At 50.9% G+C, this 26,453-nt stretch overlaps 2 protein-coding genes across 5 annotated transcripts in view; one reads left to right on the top strand and one right to left on the bottom strand.

Annotated features, from left to right (window-relative positions):
* Positions 1 to 26,453, bottom strand: part of LOC102445507 (uncharacterized) — a 65,800-nt gene that overhangs the window by 27,783 nt on the left and 11,564 nt on the right. Inside the window, exons 1-3 of one of the 4 annotated variants that reach the window (XM_075935435.2) lie at positions 26,152 to 26,285; positions 21,523 to 21,612; positions 8,408 to 8,473 (exon numbers count right to left, since the gene is read on the bottom strand). In XM_075935435.2, the coding sequence (XP_075791550.2) occupies positions 8,408 to 8,473; positions 21,523 to 21,612; positions 26,152 to 26,252 (257 nt within the window). In that variant the 5' untranslated portion in view covers positions 26,253 to 26,285. The other 3 variants (XM_075935426.2, XM_089780806.1, XM_075935448.2) reach the window with 3 other exon arrangements.
* On the top strand, positions 12,463 to 13,974 carry LOC149525602 (uncharacterized). The gene is made up of 2 exons (XM_089780813.1): positions 12,463 to 13,313; positions 13,727 to 13,974. The coding sequence occupies exons 1-2, from the start codon at positions 12,512 to 12,514 to the stop codon at positions 13,828 to 13,830; spliced, it is 906 nt and encodes a 301-aa protein (XP_089636939.1). The 5' UTR covers positions 12,463 to 12,511; the 3' UTR covers positions 13,831 to 13,974.

Here is a 26,453-nt window from a genome sequence, read left to right as displayed (position 1 = left end):
TAAGAAGTATAATCCTGAAGACACAAAGAACCGAGGGAGCACTGCTGAGTCCATTTGCAGGTGGAGGAGGTAGAGAAGGAACTGAGGAGTAGTGGTGGGGGGCTCTCGCATGCGCGATGCCTGCGGCCTAACGGCACATGACTGCTGGTGCACACCTGTGCAGCCCCAGGGACAGTGCTATGAAATCTCTGCTCTGAGGCTTGGTGGTGGTGCACCAGCCTAATGTGAAGCACCCACGGGGACATCTCTTGAGGAAGAATCACCACTCTGCATGATTATGTGCTAGCTGAGGGATGTTGGGGACCTGGTGGCCTCTGCTGCAGGTGATGGGCATCTCAGGAATTTAAAGCCTTGGTCTAGAGGAGGGAAGCACATAATTGTGAGTCTGTAGCTGCCTAGGGTTAACGCTGAGGATTTAGGGTCCCTACTGCTGCTGTTGCCAGGCTCAAAGCATGTTCAGCCTTGGAATTGCCACTCCCTACAAGGCTGGTAGCTGCCATTATCTAGAGCTGCCTCTGGCAATTGGCCCCATGGTTGTAGCCAGAGAAGCCACAAGAGGCTCTGTGACTGGGGCCATTAAGCTAGGAGCAGATAAAAAAGGTGGAGAGGTGACTAGTAGGAAAGGAATGTCAAGGGGAGCAGGGAAAGAGGAAGCCGGTCAGGCTTGCAGGAGGACAATAGCTCTGCTGCTGGGGAGCATGTCCAAAGCAGAAGGGAATCAGGCATGGGGAGAGGAGGTGGTGACCAGGTAGTAGGCTAACATGTAGATGGAAGCAGAGGGAGAAAAGCTGGTAACTTTAGGTTCCCAGGGACCAATACTGACTTTGAGCAGACTGGGTGCTAGAGGAGGGATTTGTCAGAATTGATCAGGTAGCTGTTGACTGTAGAACTTTACTGAGCTAAGACCAGAATCACATACTGTGCCTGGTGAAACAGGGTGGACCAAGACATGGCTACAGAATGTCTGAATGAGGAAGGAGATAAATCTGTGGGGAGTTTCTCCTGATCACTATGACATTTCTGCTTGCTGTGGACACTGGTAAACCCACATGCGTGTGCAACTCAATGAGAAAACCTGAGGGGTGAGGAAGCTGTGTATGGCAGTTCACATAGTCATGCAGAGGCTTGGGATCAAACTGAAAAATGTCTGAAAATTCTGTACTATAGCTCTGTCACACCAGGCCCACACCCGGAAGAGGCCAATAACAGCTACTTGGGGGCCCACAAATATTTTTCTTGCTAGACTCAAAAAAGGTTAATCTGGCCTTGTTTGGAAGAGTTTATACTGAACCTGCCTGGGGCTCTCCAAATGTTATCCTACTACAAAAAACAGACTAGAAACTGACACTTTCACATCACTGACAGCATTTTAAACCACAAAAGTTTAAAAGTTATGAATCAGGCTGACAAAAATAATCACCAGATTGGCTTTAAAATCATGAGATTATGTAAAAATTATAGATTTGGTGTTCTTTTTATTGGCCTTCCTTTTTTTGAACCTTTAAGGTGCACTGGGGTCACATTTTGAAGCTTACTCCACAGCAACAAAGGCTAGACACTTGATTTTTCTTTAAGAATGAAGGCTGAAATCATCACATGTCTGCTTGACTCCAGGAGCTTTAAGGAAAATAATAATTCATATGAGACTCATGACAAAATGAGAGTTGGCACCACTGCTTTTACTACTTTCCCAAAGGCTATTAAACACAACACTACAGTGATTGTGTTGCAGTTCTCACTGGAGAATATTTGAAACCAAACACCAGGAGAATTCCAAATTTTAAAATTGAGAAGAAAATGGACATTTTTTAGGTATTTCAGGGCCACTGTAGGCAGAAAAGGAACACAAACAGGCACGGGAACTCTGGGCAGCTCTTCCTCTTGAAAGAAAGTTGTAGGGTCAGATCTTATAGTCTTTAATCAAGTAAAACATCTATTGCCATCAGCACCTCCACTCATAAACATTAACGTGTACTCAAAACTATATACTTCATACTCAACTATATGAGTCATCTTATCCAGCATATATTATACATTTAAGTTCAGGAACTATGTTTTCTGGCATAATCTGAACAGTGCTGAGCACACATATGGTGCTCAGTGAATAATTCAAATCGTGACAATATTAGTCTATTTTATGGAGTAGGTGGGTGCAATTTCTGTTCTTTGTTCTGAAATTGGCCTGGATAAAGCTGAATTTGAGGCATAAACACACCTGATACTCATGATATTTTCTCCTTCCTTCCTTTTCCCTAACTCAGAACAAAAATGACAAAACAAAATTTTCTAAATCAGGAGTTGGCAACCTTTTCAAACCAAAAAATTCAAACTACAGATAGTCCCCGATTTATGAACGAGTTACGTACCAAACACTTGGTCGTAACTCAATCTGTTCATAAGTCGGACCCCATACATTTAAATGTGATCGCGCTGTTGGTAACTCGGTGACCGGCTGTAATGCGCTTAATGGGAGGTTGGTTGTAAGTATGAACAGTCATAAGTTGATGCGTTCGTAACTTGGGGACCACCTGTACATCAAAATTCAGAACAAGTGGTCAACAAAGAGCCAGTATATAAGAATACCCATTTGCATGAATGAAAGTATACAACTTACTATTACTGATAATTGACATGACGATTAATAAAAGCATAAATGAAACATCGTACACTCAGACTTTATTTAATGGGACTTCTGCTGGGAGTGCATGAGGGGGCAGGGAAGCACTTACCTGTCTTCACGCCCCACACTGCTCCCAGCACCATGTCTCAGGCACAGCCTCCCATTGGCTGCAAAACCAGCCAATGGGAGCAGCAGGGAAAGCCTCCAGGCAGTGTGTCCATGTGCTGCTGTTTCCCCAGGTGGGGGAGGGGAGCAGCAGCTCACAGAGCTGCTTCTAGCTCCGTTTCTTGTCTGCAAGCTGGATCCGATGGAGAGGCTTGGGGCTCCCCACCCCTCTGCCAGCAGGAAGCCAGTGCTGGCACTCCCATCTCATATGGGGTAGGAGGGCATGAGGCTGCAGTGCTAGAACAGGCTTCCTGCTGCAGGGAGAGGAAGGGAGTCAGAGAGGAAGGGGGCCTGAGCTGGAGCCGCAGACCACCTGGAAGGCAGCATTGTCACAGTTTGAGAATCACTGCTGTAAACCCAGCCTGGTGCAGAGCCTACCACCTGTTGGGAATGAGGTGATCTCCTCTCATCTGACTCTTGTTCTCTTTCTTCATCCTTCCTGACCTCTGTGCTGCTTCTCAAGCTGTTAACCATGACATCCTTCCCAAATGGGACCATTTGCTAGAGACTCAGGGTATGTCTAGACTACAAACCTCTTTCAAAAGACAGCATCTAGACTACAAGCAAATTTTTTAAAAAAGCGAGCCACTTTTTTGAAAGAGTCTAGAAGCGCTTGTTCGAAAAAGCACAATTTGCATTCAGTAACGCCTTTTTTTGAAAGAGCACTTTCAAAAAAAAGGTGTTATTCGTCATAAAATTAGGTTTACTGCTGTCGACAAAACCACCACATTCTTTCGATTTACTTTCGAAAGAACACGGCAGCAGTCTAGACGTGGGTGAAGTTTTTTCGAAAAAAGGCAACTTTTTTCGAAAAAACTGTGTAGTCTAGACACACCCCTCAGAGAACTGTGATAGAAATGTAGCCGTGTTAGTCTGGGGTAGTTGAAGCAAAATGCAGGACAATGTAGCACTTTAAAGACTAACAAGATGGTTTATTAGATGATGAGCTTTCGTGGGCCAGACCCACTTCCTCAGATCAAATAGTGGAAGAAAGTAGTCACAACCATATCTGCCTTGGTTCTGCTCCCTTCTATCAGTGTCTTCTTTTTTGCGGGCTGCAGCAGAGAGACAGGCTGGTCCAGATGACAGGGAATTAGCCCTGGGGAGACCTGGGTTCTACTCCCCCCATGGCCTTCCTGTATGACCTCAGGCCAGTGCCTGAGGGACAGAGTTTCCAAGGATTTTAGGCACCCAAAGATGCAGCTAGACATCTAGTAGTGTTTACAAAGCATCTAGACTTCTAGGCTCTTTTCAAATTCTCACTAGGTACCTAAATGCCTTTGAAAATTTGACCTTGAGTCTCTCTGCACCTAAGGCCTTGTCTACACTACAAAGTTTTGTTGGCAAAAGCTGCCTTTTGTTGACATAACAGAGGCAATGAACATGCTGCAAAGCAACTATTGGTGGCAAACTTTGATGTTTTGCTGACAAAATAAAACCACCCACCTCAATGAGAGACATAAAACTTGGTGTGGAAAAGTTAAAGCGATAAAGCATCAGAGTCAGTGGTGCAAGTGGGCCTGTCAGGTCTGGTACGGTGCGCTGTACTCCTACCAGCAAGTTATTTTGGCTGGTACGGTGTGCTGGAAAGACTTCTTGTCTGCCATCCCCACACTGGTTGCCACGTCTCTGTGTATAGGGCTGGGGCGCAACGGCAACCAGAAGAGCTGTGGGCGTTCTGCTCCTTTCTCCATTACCCTCCCGATTGGAGGGGCAGAATCATTTGGGAGTCATGGGGGGGGTGGGAGGGTGCTATGCCCCTCCCTCTTAGCTCGGTGCCCTCCCCCTCCCATACCAATAAGAACTTTTGTTTACTTGCACCACTGGTCAGCGTAGACCAACAGTAAGCAAAATCCGGCCCATGGGCTGGATCCTGCCCACCAAGTGTTTTAGTTCAGCCCATGCCCCACCCTTAACAGCTCTCCTGCCAACAAAATGAACCCTCCTTGTGGGGGGATATTTTGTCAGCAAAAGTGCCAACAAACAGCGTTCACACAAGCTGATCTTTAGCGACAAGGCTGTGTTGGAAAACACTGTGTAGTGTAGACATACCCTGAATGCAAACTTGGTGAAGGCTTCCATGTGTTTCTTCTGAGTCCCCTGTATTCTCTCCAACACCCTCCACTCCCTGCAGAGGGATTCCTGTTTTACAGGCTCATTAATGACTTCCAGATCCTTAATTTAATCACCAGCCCTTTCTTACCTTGAGCACCTTGTCCTGAGGAAACAAAATACTAACTCACTGCTCCAGAGGCACAAACTGGGAGTAACACCTCTTCTGCAGAATTCACATTCCACACTAATGCTATGCCGCAGTTAAGAGCTTCTTCTGGGAGCAAGAAACCTCCCATATGAAACTTGAGGGGGAGACCTCCCAGACAAGTGGGAGCCTCAGAAAAATAGGTGCTCCTGTGCCCCAACCTGCTCCACCTACCCAATGCTTCTGCTAGAGGAAGCAGGGGAACCCCCCCCATTTCCTGAGCAGAAGGGCTGCAGAAGGAATGGGTGGGGGGACCCACACTTACTCTGGTCTCCCTGCGCCCCACAAAAGTTTAATTCATCACTTTTGATGTCCCTTTCCAAACATCTAAATTTGGGGGGACTTTTGGATCTAGCGCCAATCTCTGTATGATGGGTCACTGTCTAGTAACAACCTGAACCTTTGTCCTACATCAACCAAGTCTTGAGTTTGACAAAATCTTTTTGGGTTTGAAAAAGATTGATTAGTTATTTCCAGTGCCCTCCCCTTATCCTGGCTGCTTCTGCGTTTCCTTTTTCTAGCTGTGTTTGGAAGCTTTAAAATGCCATGGAGAAAGATAGTGCTTTTATTATCATATCATCCTGACCAGACACAGAAGTTGCAAGAAATCTCACTATATCCTGTTCTGATCCAATTTCCAGCCCACTTATGTGGGGCTCAGAGAAGACCAAAGAAAATCCTTACTTCTGCTTAAAAAAAACTAAAGAAAAGAGTGGTCCTGTAGCACTTTAGAGTAGTGTTTCCCAATTTTATTTGGCCACGGAACCCTTTTAAATTCAGAAGAATTTCGAGGAACCCCTAAGGAAAATTTGTCGAGCCAAAAAAAAAAAAAAAAGCTGCCGGACCTGAGCACTACAACACGACCCCTCCACCCCCTCCCCAGAAGACAGTCTGGTATATGGAGCTAAAAAAGTAGACCACAAATAAGTAAGGATAATAATAACGAACAAATGCTAAATAAGGTAATGAGATCAACATTTAGTTTAATTGCACATATTTAAAAACAAAAATCACATTTAATGTGTACATAAAAATAAAGCTCAAAAATGAATATAAAGTATATTGGCAGTTTTCAATGTGAAGAGTGGTTTTTCTTCTTTTCTTGGCAAATCCTTTTTATATTTTGTTTAATACTAAAAAGTTGGATTTACGTATCTGGCGCTGCATTCAGTCAATTTCTGTATTTTGTTTTTGTTGCTGCATCATTTGAGAACCCAGTTTCACACAAGTATGTGCTGGTGAAGGTTAACAACTGACGAATTGCACGTCTTGATAAAGCTGAATATTCTTGACATAAGCCGCCCCAAAATGTAATCAGAGAAACTTCTTTACATTTCTGTATTAATTGGCCATCTGAAGTGATTTCGATTAGGTTTTCATAATCTTGCATAGAAAAACTGACTGGCTTTCCTGTTATACTTAACGGATTTCAAATCTAGTTGTTGTTGTTATTTATGGTTGGAAAATACTTCATGATGTTTGTGTATGAATCACAAAGATGATCTGCAATGTCCTGGCCAGGAGGACGAGTACAGGAGAAAGCTTGGAGCAGAGTGTCTGGCCAGGAGGGAGTGTATAGGAGGGGATCTTGGGGCAGGGTGTCAGGCCAGAAGGGAGGGTACAAGAGGGGACTTGGAGCAGGGTGTCAGAGCAAGCTGGGAATGCAGGCTCTTGGTGGGGGGGGGGGGAGGGAATGTGGGGGATATGGATGTGGGGTCTGGGCATGAAGGGGGACGCTTACCTGGCTTGGAACTCTGCTGCAGCAGGGAAAGCCTCCAGGCAGCATGCTCTGGTTCGGGGGGGGGGGGGGGGGGGGAGGAGGAAGGGAGAAGGGAGGGAGCTCAGTCCCATCCCTTCCCCCCCATGCAGCGGGGAACCCTGCACAGCTGCAGCACCAGGCCATGTTTCCTGCTGGCAGGGTGGAGGGCTGGGAAGGGTGTAGAAACCCCGACCTTCCCTGCCAGATCAAACTCTGCCACTTCGACAGCAGGCTGGGGAGGGGCACAGGGGAGAGAGAGCAACAGCACATGGGGGGCAGCGAGCCTGAGCACGCCCCGAGGGGGGGCAGGAGAGCCCGAGCCGGGTTCCATGCAGGCAGCAGTTTAAAAATGCCGAAGTCAGAAAGCGGCTCCTCAGCTCTGGCCATCCCTCCCCCTCCCAGCAGCAGCAGCTGCCGCCACTGTAAAAGCTGCCACCTGCACACAATGAGGCGGCTGCAAGGCACCGGGACAGGGCAGTCTTGCAGGGTGAGGAGGGGCTGCGCCGTGTGCGGGGGTGGGGAAGTTGCAGTGGGTGGTGGAGCAGCCAAAGCCAGTCACCCCCAGAAACCCGTCCTTACTGGCAAAGCCGCAATTGGAGCTGCCTATGGGCTCTGCAGGGGGCGGGGGAGCAGAATTTTTTTGCGGAACCTCAGGTTTCTGTGGAGCACCCATTTGGGAAACAATGCCTTAGAGACTAAAAAAATATACATATAGTATCATGAGCTTTCATAGACAAAACCCACTTCTTCAGATGAGAAGATGTCTCATCAGACGGAGTGGGTTGTGTCCACGAAAGCTCATGATCCTATCTATATTTTTGTTAGTTTCTAAGGTGCTACAGGACCACTTTTTTTTTTTAAGTCTTTTTAAGTTACAGACTAACTCAGCTACTCCTCTGAGACTTACCTCTGCTTGTTTATTGGAACCTAGCTGTTAGAAATTTGTTCATCACTACTCTTTTAGGGGGGAGTCATTTTGGGATTTGATGATTGTGAACAGTGTCTCCAGAGTACCACCTCTGTTCTTTTCCCCACAGTTCACTCCTTTCCACCCTCACCAGAATCTCAGCTGCCACCCTTCCCTGTAGGAGCTTGTCATTGCCACCCTTACATGGCTGTTAAGAGATCACTGCTAAGTAATGCAAGGCTCTCCCTTCCCCCTAGGAGCAGTCCCTGCCAAATATCAATATACCACCTGCCCTTTCGATATCAGGATGGGGAGTGGGGTTATCCTCTGTCCCACTGATGTGAAAGGGGGTATTAACTATTCAGAAAACCATTTGGAATAGAACTAAATGTCAACACATTGCTTCACAACCTGACATGATTTCAAGATGGAAGTCACCCAGCAAAAGCCTGTGATATTCCATCACACTGTCAGATTTGAAGGTGTGGGCAGCCTCTGGACTGGTCTACAGAGAGAGATACCAAGCAGGAGAAATAAAGCTAGTCAAATCAATAAGCAGGATGATATTTTGGTATCAATACCCACAAGCACTCTATAAACTTGGTAAGAAGAAAAACATGCTTGGATGTTTTCAAAGACTTCTTTGGTATGGTAAATATTTCAGAAGGAATCACAATATTTTCACTTCCCATTTACCTGCGGTTTTCTTCCAAAAAATGTAGGCGTTTCTCTATACCTTCAAATCGAGCATTCATTTCACTTCTGTTGGTCAGAGAATGATTCAAAAGGATTAGAATGATAAAATATCAATACAGTAATAACAGCTGCAATAGCTAAAGCCCCTCCCAAAATGACCTAAATATCCAAGACTTCTATGGTTAAAAATATATCTGCTTGGCCTGATGGCTTTGAGATCACTGCTCTGCCATGTGAGGGACCTGTGATGATCTTTGCCACACCCATATCCTCCGTCTCTGAGTCAGTGCCAAGTAAGAGTGTCAAGGCATAGCACTGAGTCTCTGGAGACAGGGAGGGCCACACATTGTCCTGCTAGGCAAAGAAGAGGCTTGTGTGTCTGTAAAAGGTGAGGAAGACAAACGACAAGAATGGTGCAAACCTCAGGCATCCATTAGGTACATGAAGAAGAAATTACTCACCTTGTGCAGTAACGATGGTTCTTCGAGGTGTGTCCCCCCGTGGGTGTTGGACCTGTCCCAGCGCCAGTTTGGAGATGTTTCAACTGTCTGCCAGACCGTGCACACGCGGCAGCCATCTTGTGGCTTTTCGCGCCATTTCTAGTCATGCGGTCCGGCCCCGCCAGTTCCTCCCGACTGTTGAGGTCTGCAAGATAAAAACAAGAGACTCCAAAGAGGGGAGGAGGGCAGGTCATGGAGCACCTACAGGGACACACACCTTGAAGAACCATTGTTACTGCACAAGGTGAGTAACTTCTTCTTCTGGTAGTGTCCCCGTGGGTGCTCCACTGTGGGTGATTCCTAAGCAATAGCAGACGTAAGGAGGAGGGTCAGAGTCAGGGTGATGCCGCCGAGGAAAGGACGGCATTGGCTACTGCTGTGTCAGAAGCGATGACTCTGGAAAGAGCATAATGGTTCGCGAACATAAGTTCAGAGGACCAAGCTGCCGCCCGGCAAATGTACTTCATCGGAACTCCCTTAAAAAAAGTTGTCGATGATGCTACTGCCCTGGTGGAAGGGCTCTGACCCTATGGGATAGGGCGATCTTTCTCATTTGGTAGCATTTGGAGATGCATGAGACCATTAGCTTAGATAGTCGCTGAGATGACAACAGGCGACCTTTGGTGCGGGCGTCCAGAGAGATGAATAGATTATCTGTTTTGCATATGCTCCGAGTCCTTTCAATATAAAACGCCAGTGCTCTACAAACGTCGAGCAAATGGAGACTAGCACGGTGAGAAGAGGTGTGTGGTTTTGGATAGAAAATGGGTAGAACAATAGGTTCATTTATGTGAAAACTGGAATTGACCTTGGGCAGGAAGGATGGTCAGGATCGTAGAATGACTGCCTGTGGTGTAAAAATCATATAAGGAGATGATGCCGACAAGGCTGCCAGTTCCCCTACCCTGCGTGCAGATGTGATTGCCAGCAGGAACACAACCTTCATGGTGAAAAAGTTAGAATCAGATGTGGACAATGGTTCGAAGGGTGGCCGCATGAGCGTATCTAGGACCAATTCAAGATTCCAAGGATTTGGAGGTTCTTTGTGCTCGGGGAATAGGTTGATTAGGCCTTTGAGAAATCTTGTCAGTGGATGAGAGAAAATTGTATATCCCTCGACCGGTTGTCTAACGGCTGAAATGGCCGCTAAGTGGACCTTCAGCGATGGTAAGGAAAGTGCACTATGTTTGAGATGCAAAGCGTACTCCAGAATGGAGTATAGTGGTACACTATGAGGGTCGATACCCTTGTGTGCACACCACTCTGTAAACCGTTTCCATTTATGCCGGTTAGTATTTTGGGTCGAAGTTTTCTTGCTATGTAGGAGTACATGGTCAACCGCTGCTGAAGCCCCTTGTCATGATTATGAGGGTTAGCAAGCAGCCTGGGGATTAAGGGGTTAACTACACCTAGCCAGGTGGAGTGACCAATAGGAATGTAGGTGGGATTTTTCAAACTGGGACAAAGGAATTTGGGTTTCTCTCTTTTCTCCCTTTTGTCTTGCTGAGAGAGTTCTCTGCAGCTACAGAGAGGGACAAGCATGTCTCTCTCTCTCTCTCTCCAAGACATCATTCTTCATTTTCTGTAAGTAGGGTAAAGTTTAGGTAGTTTCGTTAGGTTTTATTGTGTTATGGATTGGGTATGGGATCTGAGATCTGGCACTGCTTAAAAGATGTTTTGGCTTTTCTTTGTAACTAAGTTCTAGGCCCATGGAGTTTCTCCATGAGTATATTTTGTTACCTTCCTCTCTAGTCATTATACTTGCAACCAGAATATTGTTGTAATAATAAAAGTTCTTTCTTTTCTTTTATTAACCTGGCAGTGGTTAATGGTGTGCCCTGATTTTTGTTTTAGGGGTAAGATTTCCCAAATGATCTTTCCCCTGGTTTCTTTAGCAACATTTGGGTGGTGGCAGCGGAAGTTTTATTCCCAAGATCTAGGTTTTTAAGATCTTGGGGGAAGTTTTATACCAAAGCCTGGTAGATAAGGCTTTGGGGTACACTTGCTGGCCCCCACTTCTGCATTTATCATGCCAGAGTGGGGAAGGAGCCATGACACCCCTAATATTTCTCGTTGGTAGGTGCCAGGAACCAAGTGGATAGGGTAAGGTGATCTGGTTGTGGATGAAATAGTTTTCCCTGCTCTTGTGTGAGAAGATCGGGCCAATTGGGAAGGTGATATGGAGGATGAGATGACATATGGAGAAGGTAAGAGAAACACGTCTGGCGCAGCCAGTATGATGCCACTATAATTACTGTTGCTCTGTCTATTAGCGCTTTCTCTAGGACCCTGTGTATTAGGGGAATTGGTGGAAACGCATATAGCAGTTGTCGACTCCAGTCGAGGAGGAATATATCACCCCTTGATGCTTGACTGTGACGGGGCAGCCCCGCCCTCGGCGGAGAGCCCCGCACCAGCCGCCCTGTACAGCGGAAGGCGGAGCGCCCCCCGCCGCTGCCCGCGGTGTTCGGCGGCGGCAAGGAACGCGTTGGCCTCCGACGCGCCGGAGGACGTCATCCGGGCGCGCCGGAGCCTAGGCCCCGTTGCCCTGGCAACGGACAGACGCCCCGGCGTGGAGGGCGGGGACGGCGCAGGACGCCGGGGCCGCGCCCCCGGCGCCAACTTTAAAATGGGACCGCGGCCCCAAGGGAAGAGGGGGCAGCAGACCGCGGGCGGAGGACAGCGCCGTGGAGAGCGGCGCAGAGCAGCGCAGCGCGGCTCCGCACCCCACCGCACAGCCCCACACCGGCCAGGGGAGCAACGCCGAGGCAGCGGACCACCCCCAGGCTCGCGGGTACCCCTGACTGCGGCGAATTGGTGAGCTCGGGAGCACGAGGGGAAGGAAGCAGCCCAGGGCAGAGTCAGGGATGACTGGTGGGCTGGCGAGTTAAGGGGTCGTACCCCGTCAGCCGGGTTCGGGTCACTTGGACCAGAACCCTTAGGGCCCTGGGCTGGGGCCCGTGAGAGTGGGCGGGCCCGGGCCCCCCTTCCCCTCCTGCGTTGTTGCGGGGGGGGAAACCGAAGACGAAAGCGCGGAAAAGACTAGCCGAGGGAGCTCGAGACTCAAGGACCATAGCGAGCCCTCTGGGCAAACGCCGCGGGGCGGCGTGGGGGCGTCACAGATGGTGGAGAATGTGGGTATAGTGGGGATCCTACCCCGGATGTAAGGGGCGATTATAAAAAAAAAAAAAAAAAAAAAAAAAACCTACTCACGAACCCAGCCCCCCTAGGAAAGGAAAGGGGGTGTGAGAAGGCTTAGGGAGCACTAACAGGGGGGTGTTTTGTGGTGTTTTTCGGAAAAAGGGGAGTGAGAACTGCACCGGGACACGCCATGGATCCGGCGCAATTCATGGAGTGGGTCAAGGAGACCCAAAGGCAAAACCAACAGCAGCAGTCAGCCTTAATCCAGCAGCTCACCACCCAGCAACAAGAGCAGCAAAAACAACTGATCCGGGAGGTAGCCGAGCAAATGAAGGCGCAACAGGAAGAGTGGATGAGACGATATCCACCGGCAATGGTGACCCCCCTGAGTCCAGCGCGCCCCGAAGAGGAGGGGCCAGCAGGAGAGGGGGAGGTGGTACGCCTGCCCATACGGCTAACTAAGATGGGGCCGGCTGACGATCCTGAGGCATACCTCGCCACCTTTGAGAGGGTGGCGACGGTAGCCCGGTGGCCAGAATCCCACTGGGCTACACTACTGGCCCCATACCTAACGGGCCCGGCTCAGTTAGCATATAGGGGTTTAAGTGACCGCGAGGCCCTGCATTACTACCGATTGAAGGAGGCCATACTCGACCAAATGGGGATCACGCCTGAGACGCACCGCCAGAAGTTCCGGGGTGAACCCTACAGCGCCGAGGTTCGCCCCCGGGCCATGGCCCAGAAGCTAAGAGAGGCCGCATGGCGCTGGCTGGAGCCTGAGCAACACACGGGGCCCCAGGTGGCAGAACAAGTCGTCCTGGAACAATTCGTCAACATCCTCCCCGCCGGCGGACAGCGATGGGTCCGCAGACACCATCCCTCCACCCTCCAGGAAGCCGTGGAGTTGATGACAGACTATGAGGCCGCCGAACGGGCCGACGGGCGTGACCGCGGGCGGAAAGCCACCCCCTCACCGCGTCTCGACATCGGACGGGGAGTCCAAAGGAGAAGGAGCCCAGAGAGGGACGGGCCGCGGAGATGGGCCGCCGCAGCGAGGCCAGCGCGGGGCGAGGAGGGGCCACGGGAGGCACCGCAACCCCGGCCTGAACCCCCCCGGCGTCAGAGGCCGGGCACCCCACCTCCGGCCCGCGGGACCTGCTTCCGCTGTGGCCAAGAGGGGCACTTCATCCGGGACTGCCCCTATATGGACTGCTCCTACGCCCAGGCCTTGGCGGGGGCCGAACCTGAGGCCAGCGACGGGCAAGGTAAGATATTAAGGACCGTAGGGATAGGGGGTAAGACGGTGGTAGCCCTTGTGGACTCTGGCTGCAGCCAGACGATTGTACGAGCCGATCTACTCCCGGAGGGAGGACCACGGGGCCCGCCGGTCTGGGTGCAGTGCGTACACGGCGATTCCCACCAATACGCCACTGCGTGGGCCCAGATATCGGATGGGGACCGCCAAGAGTGGTGCTACGTGGTGGTCGCCCCTAAGCTAGTGTACCCCGTGCTCCTTGGACGGGATTGGCGGGGCTTCCGCCGGGCCCTGAACGCATGGCGGGAACGAGGGCCTCTCCAGAGAGAGGAGGGTATGATTGGGGACCCCCGCCCCGGCCCACAAGAGGGCGAGGCAGAAGGACCACGAATACTGGAGCTAGTGGATGGTGACTTTATACAGGAACAGCGGGAAGATCCGTCACTCCGACATGCATGGAGTGCCGCCCGGGATCCGCAGGACGAGGACGCTCCCCAGGCCGACAGGCCGACCAGCCCCTACTTTGAGGTACGACACGATCGGTTGTACCGGGTGGACGGGGGGCAGGGGGGCGATTCAGGGGTCGAGCAGTTGCTGGTGCCAAAAAGGTACCGACAACGCCTCATGGAGCTAGCCCACGCTAACCCCTGGGCCGGGCACCTGGGGGCAGAAAAGACGGTGCAGCGTATCATTCGGCGGTTCTATTGGCCGGGCATCTTCCGCGAAGTACAGGACTTTTGTGGCTCCTGCCCCGAGTGCCAAAAGGTTAGGCCGAAGGGGGTACCCAAAGCCCCCCTGGTGCCGTTGCCCGTGGTGGGAGTGCCCTTCGCGAGGGTCGCCATGGATATAGTCGGCCCGTTGGACAAATCCAAAACCGGGCACCAGTATATTTTGGTGCTATTAGACTATGCAACACGATATCCGGAGGCCGTCCCGCTCAGAAACGTGCACGCCAGCACCCTTGCTGCGGAACTCGTGAAGATTTTTGCCCGAGTGGGGCTGCCGGAGCAGATTCTAACCGACCAAGGGACTAACTTCACCTCGAGACTGATGAACGAGTTGTGTAAGTTGTTGCGGATCGAGCGGCTGAAAACGGCTATCTACCACCCCCAAACAGACGGGTTAGTAGAACGTTTTAATAGAACGCTAAAGGAGATGCTGAGGAAGTTTGTAGGGCAGGAACCCCGGGATTGGGACGCGTTGTTGCCAGCACTCCTGTTCGCGATACGGGAGGTGCCCCAATCCTCTACAGGGTTTTCCCCGTTTGAACTATTGTTCGGCCGACACCCGCGGGGGATACTAGACATTATTCGTGAGAATTGGGAGGAACAGGGGACCCGAGTGCAGGGGTCGGTACAGTATGTCCTGAACCTCCGGGAAAAGCTGCACAGGCTAGGGGAGTTCGCGAAAGAGAACCTGGAGCAAGCCCAAGCCAAGCAAGCCCGGTACTATAACCAGGGAACGCAGTTGCGGGTGTTCGACCCGGGCCAACGGGTCCTGGTGCTGTTGCCGACCCCCGGCTCGAAGTTGTTGGCCAAGTGGCAAGGGCCCTTCGAGATCCTGAGGCGTGTAGGGGATGTCGATTATGAGGTTAAGGTGTCAGGGAGGAAGAATGACACACGCATTTACCATATTAATCTCTTGAAAGCCTGGAAGCAACGGGAGGCCTTCTGGATCAACCCAGTGCCCCCCGACCCGGAGTTAGGACCCGGGAACCTCGACGGGGCAACCCCGCCCCAGGCCTTCCCCACAGGAACCGACCTAACCGAGGCCCAGAGGAATGACCTGGAGGAGCTGCTACGGACCTTCGGGGATGTCCTGACGGCCGAGCCGGGGCAAACCACCCTCATCCACCACCACATAGAGACGGAACCCCGGAAGACGGTGTGTGAACGAGTACGGCCCGTGCCCCGGCGGATGTGGGAGACGGTGCGAGGGGAGGTGCAGAAGATGCTCCAGTGGGGAGTCGTGGAGGAATCCTTCAGCGAATGGCGCAGCCCTATAGTGCTCGTCCCGAAGCCCGACGGATCACTACGATTCTGCATCGACTTCCGTAAAGTCAATGCGCAGTCGCGCTTCGATGCCTACCCCATGCCACGGGTCGATGAACTGCTAGACCGGCTCGGAGGCGCCCGGTACCTGTCCACTTTGGATCTGACCCGAGGATACTGGCAGATTCCCCTGACGCCGACCTCCCGAGAGAAGACGGCCTTCTCGACCCCATTTGGGCTATACCATTTTACACGGATGCCCTTCGGGCTACATGGCGCCGCCGCGACGTTTCAGCGCCTTATGGACCGGGTACTGAGAGAACAGGGAAGATGGGCGGCCGCCTACATCGACGACATCGTCGTGTACAGCCAGACATGGGGAGAACACCTCCAACACGTAGGGGCCGTGCTACAGGCTCTACGGGAAGCCGGGCTGACGGCGAACCCACGAAAGTGCCGCTTCGGGGAAAAGGAGGTAGTCTATCTGGGGTATGTAGTGGGAAGGGGTCAAATACGTCCCGTGGTAGAAAAGGTTGAAGCCTTGAAGAGCTACCCCCCACCCAAAACAAAGAAGCAGGTGCGCCAGTTTCTCGGGTTAGCCGGATACTATCGGCGTTTTATCCCAAACTTCGCGGCGATAGCAGCGCCGCTAACGGACTTAACTCGGGCCGCGATGCCCCAGAAGGTGGGCTGGTCGACCGAGTGCGAGGTAGCCTTTCAGAGGTTAAAGGAAAGTTTAAGTCGCGACCCCGTATTGGCCCAACCTGACTTTAACCTCCCCTTTACGGTCCTAACAGACGCCTCCGAGACGGGGATTGGGGCGGTCCTCTCGCAGGGTGAAGGAGAGGAAGAACACCCGGTGGTGTACATCAGTCGCAAGCTCTTCCCCCGGGAGCGTCGCTACTCGACCATTGAGAAGGAGGCCCTTGCGGTAAAGTGGGCCTTAGACATGTTAAGATACTATCTTTTAGGGGGACGGTTCAAGGTGGTCACGGACCACGCCCCACTCCGGTGGATACAAACTATGAAGGACGCGAACCCGCGCCTGATGCGGTGGTACCTGGCCCTCCAGCCATACGCCTTTGACGTGGCCCACCGACCCGGCACGCAGCATCAAAATGCGGACTTCTTTTCGAGAAGGTACGAGGCAGACTCGGAAGAAGAGGGAGGGCAGTTAAAGGGGGAGGTGTGTGACGGGGCAGCCCCGCCCTCGGCGGAGAGCCCCGCACCAGCCGCCCTGTACAGCGGAAGGCGGAGCGCCCCCCGCCGCTGCCCGCGGTGTTCGGCGGCGGCAAGGAACGCGTTGGCCTCCGACGCGCCGGAGGACGTCATCCGGGCGCGCCGGAGCCTAGGCCCCGTTGCCCTGGCAACGGACAGACGCCCCGGCGTGGAGGGCGGGGACGGCGCAGGACGCCGGGGCCGCGCCCCCGGCGCCAACTTTAAAATGGGACCGCGGCCCCAAGGGAAGAGGGGGCAGCAGACCGCGGGCGGAGGACAGCGCCGTGGAGAGCGGCGCAGAGCAGCGCAGCGCGGCTCCGCACCCCACCGCACAGCCCCACACCGGCCAGGGGAGCAACGCCGAGGCAGCGGACCACCCCCAGGCTCGCGGGTACCCCTGACTGCGGCGAATTGGTGAGCTCGGGAGCACGAGGGGAAGGAAGCAGCCCAGGGCAGAGTCAGGGATGACTGGTGGGCTGGCGAGTTAAGGGGTCGTACCCCGTCAGCCGGGTTCGGGTCACTTGGACCAGAACCCTTAGGGCCCTGGGCTGGGGCCCGTGAGAGTGGGCGGGCCCGGGCCCCCCTTCCCCTCCTGCGTTGTTGCGGGGGGGGAAACCGAAGACGAAAGCGCGGAAAAGACTAGCCGAGGGAGCTCGAGACTCAAGGACCATAGCGAGCCCTCTGGGCAAACGCCGCGGGGCGGCGTGGGGGCGTCACATTGACCTATTCCTGCTCTGGAGCAATAATGGTCGCACTTCGCATTATACTGCGTGGCGAAGAGGTCTACAGTTGGGTGGCCCCAGAGTTGAAATATGTTGTGTACAACCTTGGGGTGTAGCTCCCATTCGTGCTGCTGTGCAAAATGCCGGCTGACTGTGTTTGCCATGATGTTGATGTCCCCCGGGAGGTATGCTGTAGTAATTGAGATGTTGTGCCGAATAGACCAATTCCAAAGGTGTATCACCTCTCTGCAAAGAGTACGGGAGCGAGCTTTGCTTGTTTGTTTATGTAATAGACTGTTGTCATATTGTTTGTAAGAACTTGTACTCTCTGGCCTTGTATCCAGGGGAGAAAGTGGTTGCAAGCGTTGTATACTGCTCGGAACTCCAGAAGATTTATATGGCAGAGCGATTCCTGTGGCGACCAACAGCCCTGTGCTTGTTTGTCTTGCATGTGGGCTCCTCAGCCAAGAAGAGAGGCATCTGTGGTAACCTGGATGGTAGGCTGGGGGGTGTGGAATGGGATACCCGCTAACTATTGCGGGGAATAGTCCACCATTTCAGGGATTGCCTGACCACATTTGGTACAGAAACCATCCTGTGCACGTCACACCTGTGAGGTGGGTATACAGTTGATATCCACTGTTGCAGGCATCTGAAATGTAGGTGTGCATGCGTGATGACATAAGTAGTGGCTGCCATATGGCCCATCAATTGTAGACAGGTGAAAACCAGAACTGTGGGACTGGTAGTGAGGACATGCACAAGATCTTGGATCGCGCTGAGTCTGGTGTTGGGAAGGTAGGCACGTGCCGTCACAGAATCGAGGTGAGTGCCGATAAAATCTATAGTCTGTTGAGGAATGAGGGACGATTTCTGGATGTTGATTATGAGGCCTAGGCTGTCAAAAAGAAGTCTTGTTGTGGAGACTGCGATCGAGGCCTCGTCAAAGGATTGAGCCCTGAGGAGGCAGTCATCCATGTAAGGGATGATTATGATCCCTAGGCAGTGGAGGAAGGCCACCACCACGGCAAGTGTCTTGGAGAAAACCCTTGGTGCAGCTGAAAGACCGAATGGGAGAACTTTGTATTGGTAGTGTTTGGCGCCTACAAGGAAGCGGAGAAAACATCTGTGGGCGGGGTGGACTGTGACATGAAAATAAGCGTCTTGTAAGTCGAGGGAAGCAAATCAGTCTTCTGCTGCAATGCCAGTATGATGGTGATGAGAGTAACCATCTTGAACCTCCACACAGTTTAGACCGCAGAGGTCCAGTATAGGTCTCCAACCGCCGGACGTTTTCTGTGTTTGAAAATAACGGGAGTAATACCCTCTTCCGTGGAATGGTAAAGACACCCTCTCTATGCCTCCAATACTGAGGAGATGGTCCACCTTTTGCTTGAGGAGAAGCTCATGAGATGGATCCCTGAAAAGGGACGGGGAGGGGGAACGGGTTGTAGGGGACGAGATGTGAAGGGGATTACGTAGCTGCATGATGAGCTGCATGACCTATTTGTCCGATGTTATTGCAGCCCAACGATGTTGAAAAGGTCAGAGGTGGAGGAGAAAGAGTAGTATCGACATTCGAAGCAGCAAGAATAGGAATGGTTTGCAAACCCTCGAGCAACATGTCAAACCTGCTGTTTGGCTTGTGGTTGAGTTGTAAGTCTGGGTGCTTGTGGACGTCGCCTTTGAGGATGTTGCTTAGGGCGTTGCTGTTCGTATTGTCATGGCTGTACATAGGAAGGTGGTCTCTGTTTCTGTTAAGGGTATATACTTTCTGCGGCGATATGGAGGAATATACATGCCTAAGGTTCTCAAGGTGGTACGTGAGTCCTTGCCAGAGTGGAGAAGTTGATCTGTTTTCTCCGCAAACAACCCTTGTGTGTCAAAAGGCAAGTCCTCGAACTTGGCTTGAAGTTCCCTGGGGACCGCTGACATATGGAGCCACGAAACCCTGCGCATAATGACGGAAGTCGCCATCGTTCTAGCTGCCTCATCCGCCGTATCGAGGGCTATGTTCAATGCTGAGCGGGAGGCCGTGTAACCCTCTTGGATAATGGCCTTAAGGAGCTGGGGTTTCATGTCTGGAAGATGTTCCAGTAGTTGAGCCAACTTCGCATAATTATCGAAGTTGTGATTAGCCAGCAATGTGGAGTAGTTGGCCATTCGGAGGATAGAAGTGGCCGAAGAATAGGCTTTCCACCCGAGCAGGTCAAGACATTTATTGTCCTTGTCCCCAGCTGTTGTCTTGTGCTGGGGGGCTTTCACGCATTGTTGTGCTGCGTCCACGACCAACGAGTTAGGTTGGGGATGGGTGAACAGATATTCCATCCCCGTGGCTGGGACATAATATTTCTTATCGGCCTTTTTATTTGTTTGTGGGGCCGTGGCTGGGGTCTACCAGATAGCATTGGCAATCTTGAATTTAGCCTGGTTCAAAGGCAGCGTGACCTTGGAAGCATGGGAAGATGGGTGTAGATTACGCAACAGACGGTGTTGGTTCTGTTGGACTTCCATAAGTTTAACGTTCTGTGTCCCCGCTACCCAATGAAAAAGGTCCTGGAACTCTTTGAGGTTATCAGAAGGTGAGGTATCTCCAGTGAGGATGGCGTCATCCGGAGAAGAGGAAGCTACGTCTGTTGGAGAGGATTGCTGTGGTACCTCTACTTCCGAGACCTGTGGCAGTTCAGCGGCAGGCTGTTGTGCAGGAGGCAGGTCGCCGGATGGAGTAGGTGGTCTAGCTTCTGCTGGAGTAGAGGATCTACTCCTGCCACGAGTGAGCCGTGATGGAGCGGGTGATGGTGATGAACGAATCGACAGGGAATAGCGGTATCGATGGTCATGGGGAGAATGCCAGTGATCATCGTATCGAGGGCAGTATGAACGTCTGTAGACATCCCTATATCTAGAATCTCGAGAATAGTATGGGGATCTCGGTGACCTAGACCTGCGATGAGAGCAGCAGGGGGATGGTGATCGGTAGTACGTGTGATGATATCTAGATGTGGGGGGAGACACTGTGTTTGGATCGATGATAATGTCGAGGTGGAGACAGTGATTCCGGGGAAAAAACAGTCGGTCCTGGACTTAGTGGTGGTCGCCTGCTCATAGAGGAGGGGGAAGCCTGTAGCAGAGGTGTCGAGGAGATGCACTTGGCGTGGAGATACTCTGTGAATATGCCGAGGTTTGTGAGTGCCCTAGTGGTGCTGGGGAATCCTGGTGCCGCATGTGATCGGGATGTCAGTGCCGACTGTGTCGTTTGTGCTGATGTTGGCGCACGGACTAATGGTGGGATCGGTACATGGGTAGGTCCTCCATGCAACACCGAGGATTCCTCCGGTGCTGGCCTCAGTGCCGAGGAGCTAGGCAACATGCGCGCTATTATAATCGGTGCTGTTGGAAGGTCCGGTGCCGGAAGTGCCGAAGTTGGCGGTGGCAGTTTCAGTGCCGGGGTCAGCTTTGGTGCCAGCTTCGGCGCCCTGTGCGCCGTTGAGCTCGGTGCTGATATACTTCGCAACGGCTTGTCCTTATGCGGCTTTCAAGCTGCTGCTTTATGAGACGTGCCCGGCTCGTCCCCGGGGCTCACCCTCATAACTGGTAGTGAGCGCGACGGGGAGTGACTCCTTTAAGAGGTTGTCGCCACGGGGGAAGATTGATGAGATGTAGTCACCTGTTCTTCAGTCTGTGGCTGGAGTGCCTTGTCAAATAGAAGCATTTTGAGGCGCATTTCGCGGTCGCACCGCGCTCTTGCTGTCAGCCTTGAACAGTGCTAACATTTCTGGGGAATATGGGCCTCCCCAAGGCACTTGATGCAGGAGGAGTGCCCATCTGACACGGGCATAGAGTCCCGGCATGTCAGACACTTCTTGAAGCCCTGTGAACCGGGCATGGTTGAAAACCAGAAATGAAGTTAAAAAATTTTTTTTTAAACTAACTAACTAACTACACAAAACATATTAACTAAGAACTAACTATATACAACTCTCCTCTCTCTGAATCCTGATAGGATGGTTGCGAGAGGGAGCTAGTACTCTGTCTGCGCCTGAAGACGGTCAGAAGGAACTGGCGGGGCCGGACCGCACAACTAGAATTGGCGCAAAAAGCCGCAAGATGGCCGCCGTGCGTGCGCGGTCCGGCGGACAACAGCTGAAACATCTCCGAACTGCAGCGCTGGGACAGGCCCGACACCCACAGTGGAGCACCCATGGGGACACTACCCGAAGAACCACCATTGTTTGGTGTCCCAAAGGCGGGAGTCTAAAATGGAATAAAATGTAGTCACCAAACTTACCTGAGTTTGTCTTCCAAACATTTCATCTGTTGTTCCATCTCAGTTCTATCCAAATTTGTGTGCTTGTCTTGTGGAGCCTCATGTTCACCTCTGTGGGGCACAGATGTATCGGGGATGATAGATATCTCATTAGAAGCCTTCCCAATGCAAGAGCGGCAGCAGTAGTACCACCTTTCCCCAACAAACCCGTACAATCAAAGAAAAAAAAAAAGAGGAAATTAATTTAAAAAAACCAAACCTGTTGCAAGGAAAGGTTACCCCAGAAAGAGAGAAGTGCCAAGTCTCCATGAAATACCTAGTGACATCAGTATTGCTACTGACTTTAAATGGAAAGTAATAAGATGCTACCATACATACTGCGTACAGATATGGTCTCTTCATCTCAAAAAAAGATATACTGGCATTAGAAAAGGTTCAGAGAAGGGCAACTAAAATGATTATGGGTTTAGAATGGGTCCCATATGAGGAGAGATTAAAGAGACTGGGACTTTTCAGCTTGGAAAAGAGGAGACTAAGGGGGGATATGATAGAGGTAAATAAAATAATGAGTGGTGTGGAGAAAGTGAATAAGGAAAAGTTATTTACTTGTTCCCATAATATAAGAACTAGGGGCCACCAAATGAAACTAATGGGCAGCAGGTTTAAAACAAATAGAAGGAAGTTCTTCTTCACATAGTGCATAGTCAATCTGTGGAACTCCTTGCCTGAGGAGGTTGTGAAGTCTAGGACTATAACAGGGTTTAAAAGAGAACTAGATAAATTCATGTTATCTATTAGCCAGTATGGGTAAGGAATGATGTCTCTAGCCTTTGTTTGTCAGAGGATGGAGATGGATGGCAGGAGAGAGATTGCTTGATCATTAGCTGTTCAATTCACTCCCTCTGGGACACCTGGCATTTGTCACTGTCGGCAGACAGGGTACGGGGCTGGATGGACCTTTGGTCTGACCCAATATGGCCATTCTTATGTTTTTATGATGGGTGGCAGGATAAAATTTTAAAATAGACAGATTAATTATAGCAATAATCACAGGGGTAAGATGACTTGGGCAAGATAAAATAACTCACCACACAAAATAAACTCAATCCAAAACCATTTCAGAGTTATGAAAAAAAAATCTATGTAGCTATTTTGCTTAAATCAACTTTGTTTTTTTAAAGATACTTATTTTATGGAATCTCATTTGAAGAAGAAGAAAGGAGAAAATAGGTTGTAACAATATAAAGATATTTTTCAGTTTCATGGATGCTTCTCTGCTTCTTGATTCCTCCTGGGACAAGAAATGCTGATATTTGAGGAAATTTCCAGTTCAGGTTTTCCAGATTCCAGATATTCCTGCAATTCAGTTAATGACTAAACAAGGTTCGGACAGTTATCTTCTCCATATCAAGCATAAGGGAGTCAGGGGCTAGTGGCAACTACAAATCTGTAATTCTCTTCTAAGGTTCTAAGATGAAACAAAATACAAGGATGAAACCCATGAAACCCTTGAGAGAGAATGTCCAGTAACTTCAACACCACCATGGGTCCATGAATTGCTGTTTAATATTAAACTGAAGGAGCAGTTCTCAGATTCTTTACTGGGTGTCAATGTTGTTGAAAATCTCCCTTTTAAAACTGAAACAGGATCTAAACTATGTAGCTTGAGCTTGCTCCATCTGTATATTGATTGTACCCAAAACTCCAGATCCAAATATCCCCACATTTTCATGGAAAAAATTATTACACGCCTTTTCACAACTCTCGTTCTTTGAGATTAGTTGCGCCCGTCTGTCCACATCAGGTGTGCACACTGCATGCACCACTGCCAGAGATTTTTCCCTAGTGATATCCAAATGGCCAGCTCCATCACCCCCTGGAGGCATTCATTCAAGCACCAGTATCAGAAGTGATGCAGACTCCACACCCTTTTAGTTCCTTCTTGCTGTCAATTCCAACAATGGGGTAAGGAGGGCTGGACACTAAATGGACACAAGCAACACATATCGAAGAACAACTGCTATGAAAAGGTGGGTAACTGCTTATTCTTCTTCAGGTGCTTGCTCATGTCAAATTCACGTCAGGTGACTCACAAGCATTGCCCTTGGGCGTGGACTGGGAGTTCCAGGATGTGCACATGTGGTTTGCTGAGTGATGACATAGCACAAGGTGAAGGTGTAAACTGGTGCCCAAGTTGCAGTCCTGCAAATGTCCTGGATCAGTACTTGAGCAAGGAAGACCACTGAAAATGCCTACACTCTCGTGAAGGGGGCCTTGATAAATGGCCAGAGACAGAACCTTCACTTGTTCACACCAGGCTTTGACACAGGCTGTGATCTTAGATGAGATCCTCTGAGAGGACACCAGAGGACCTTTGATTCTATCTGTGACTGCTACAAACTGCTGCACTGACTTTCTGAAGGGGCTTGTCCTGTCACTATAAAAGGGTAGGGCCCTTCTAATGTCTAGTGTCTTTCCTCCTCAGACTTACGTGGTTTGAAGAAGGCAGGCAGAAAAATGTCTTGGTTGATGTAAAAGTATGATACCAATTGGCTAGAAAGGCAGGGTGGGGGTGAAACTGGACTTTGTCTTTGAAGAGGACTGTGTATGGGGGAGACAAAGGTTAGGCCTGAAATTTTGAGTCTCCCCTGGCTGAAGTAATTGCTACTAGGAAGGCAACATTCCGCAAGAGGAGCAGCAGGGAGCATGATACCAAGGGCTCAAATGGCAGACCCATGAGCCTTAACAGGATCAGGCTTAGGTCCCAGGGAACTGGCTACATCAAGGAAATGATGGCATCAGGACTCCGGTGCTTGGAACCGAGGACTTGATGACCAATGATGGGACTCAAGAGATCAATGCATCTTGCACGGCCAGTGCTGGTGAACAGGTGATGAGCTGGTGACTGCAGTCTGGGTTCTGAAGCGCCAAGTTGGGGACTGCTGTGGTAAGCTCAATGCTGGCTTCAAAGTGACTGGCTTTGAAGGTTCAACCCCAGCAGGAGGGAGATCCCTGGGTGTGGGAAGCACTAGTAGGGCCATTAAAGCCTTGGTCACTTAAGGCCTCCAGCATGAAGGGTGCTCTTGGACGTGCCTTGCCTGTACTGCTGTCTGGTGTGCAGGGCGGGGTTCTGGCCAGGCTCAGCTCTGTGAGAGGTGATGATTCTCCTGATGCCTACCTTTGTGGGGAAGGTGAATGGCCCTGCTTGGGTTGCATCATGCTGCCTGAGTCTCTCCAGTGCCCAATTGGCTTGGGGGAGTGCCCTCTCTCTATACCCTTTTTGGTGCCAGTGATGGCATGCAGTGTCGAGCGCGCCCTGGTGCTAATGGAGCATTGTGTACGGACACCGATGTGACCAGATGCGTTCTGAAGTCAGTTGAAGAGCAGCTTACATCAGGAGGGTGTTTAAAGGTATGTCTCTATCCTTCTGGGTGCGTCTTGAAGCTGTGGCAGATCCTGTATTTGCCCCACATATGAGCATCCCTCAGGCACTTAAGGCAACTGAAGTGGGTATCACTCACTGGCATTGGCTTTGCACAGGCTGCACAAGGCTTGAAACCTGGGGATCGGGGCATGCCCAGTCCCAGGAATGAGTCCATAAAGAGGACTATCTGACTAAGCTAACTAACAAGTTAATTTACTATTTACTGGCTATTCAATAATGCCAACAGAATAGCCAGGCCCCTGGGCAAGATATGTGGGGTGGTTCTGGACCCCAGAAGGGGCAGGGTTAGTGGTGAACCTCCTCCAGCCAGACTTTCAGTGGTACTCAGCCCATACTGCCGGGGGTTCCTGTGGCAGTTCAGCGGGCCTGGGGTTCCAGCGGTCAGTAATCCAGGCCCTTTTAAATCTCTGGGTCCTGGGGCAGCTCTGCCCTTCCCCCAGTCAGTGGCCCTGAGGATACTAAACAGTGAACCACTGGAGAAGGCTTGTGAATGCAAGAGAAGACGATTATTCCAGCACCCGTCATGGGCGGTAAAAAGGGACCTGAAACGTCGTGGGGATGGCAGTACCTTTATACCAGCATATGAGCACAAGTCTCCAGGAAGCAATGGAGCCAGCTGTCTGGGCATCCGTCTGTGAAAATCGTTAAGCAATGATGTGCCCATGGCACATACACACCTGATATGGAACTGACATGAGCAAGTCCAGCTTTGGATCTGAACAGTGCAGCTTCACTTGATCCGTAGTGAAGACTAAACGCGTACTGGCCAAGCTTTCGCATTGGACCATGGAATGACTCAGCGTACATGTGCGCGTGCCTGCGGGTGAGCTCAAATGAGCAGAAAAGGTCAAGGTCAGTAAAAAAAGCAAACCCTGCTCTCCCTTGGCAGTACGAGCCAAACAATCATTTTGCAGTGCAGCTGCTTTAAACAAACATGCCAATATTCTAACTGGGGCAAAATCAAGGCTCAGTTTTAATACAGGGGAGGGGGAAGTGCAGAATCTTGTCATTTTGGTTGCAAAAATCTGTGTTCTTCATCCTAGATTGAAATGAGCAGATATTAAACAGAAACGTGCAGTGTCTGGCTGCAGACACTGACAACAGGAAGAACTCTGCATGCAAGTCACACCGCCACTTTTAAACAGAAACGTAGAGCTCCTGTTAATCATGCTGTGATTACCCACTGTGCCCATTGCCCAACATACCTGCAGGTCTCTTCTGAAGCCCTAGTTCTGTCAGCAAGCTCCTCACCCTGCAAAGCATCTTGGGGAGCTCTGCCAAACTCAGGCCTTGCACTTTGCTCCATGCTTCTATAAAAATAGCAATGTCTCTTCCAAAGAGGAAGGGGCAGAGGGAAGAGGGATTGAGTGGAAGCTGATCCACAGAACTTGTCTGGGACCTGTAAGTGTCAAGTACTTCCCTGCTTGCACAAACAAGCAAGGGAAGCAGCCCTAACCAGGGTGCTAGCACTTTCAAGATCCCTTGCAGATCAAAACCTCAGTAGAGT

This window comes from Pelodiscus sinensis, chromosome 1, assembly GCF_052426305.1.
Source record: "Pelodiscus sinensis isolate ZL-2025 chromosome 1, ASM5242630v1, whole genome shotgun sequence".
NCBI lineage: Eukaryota > Metazoa > Chordata > Testudines > Trionychidae > Pelodiscus > Pelodiscus sinensis.
This window is presented reverse-complemented; position numbering and strand designations above follow the sequence as displayed.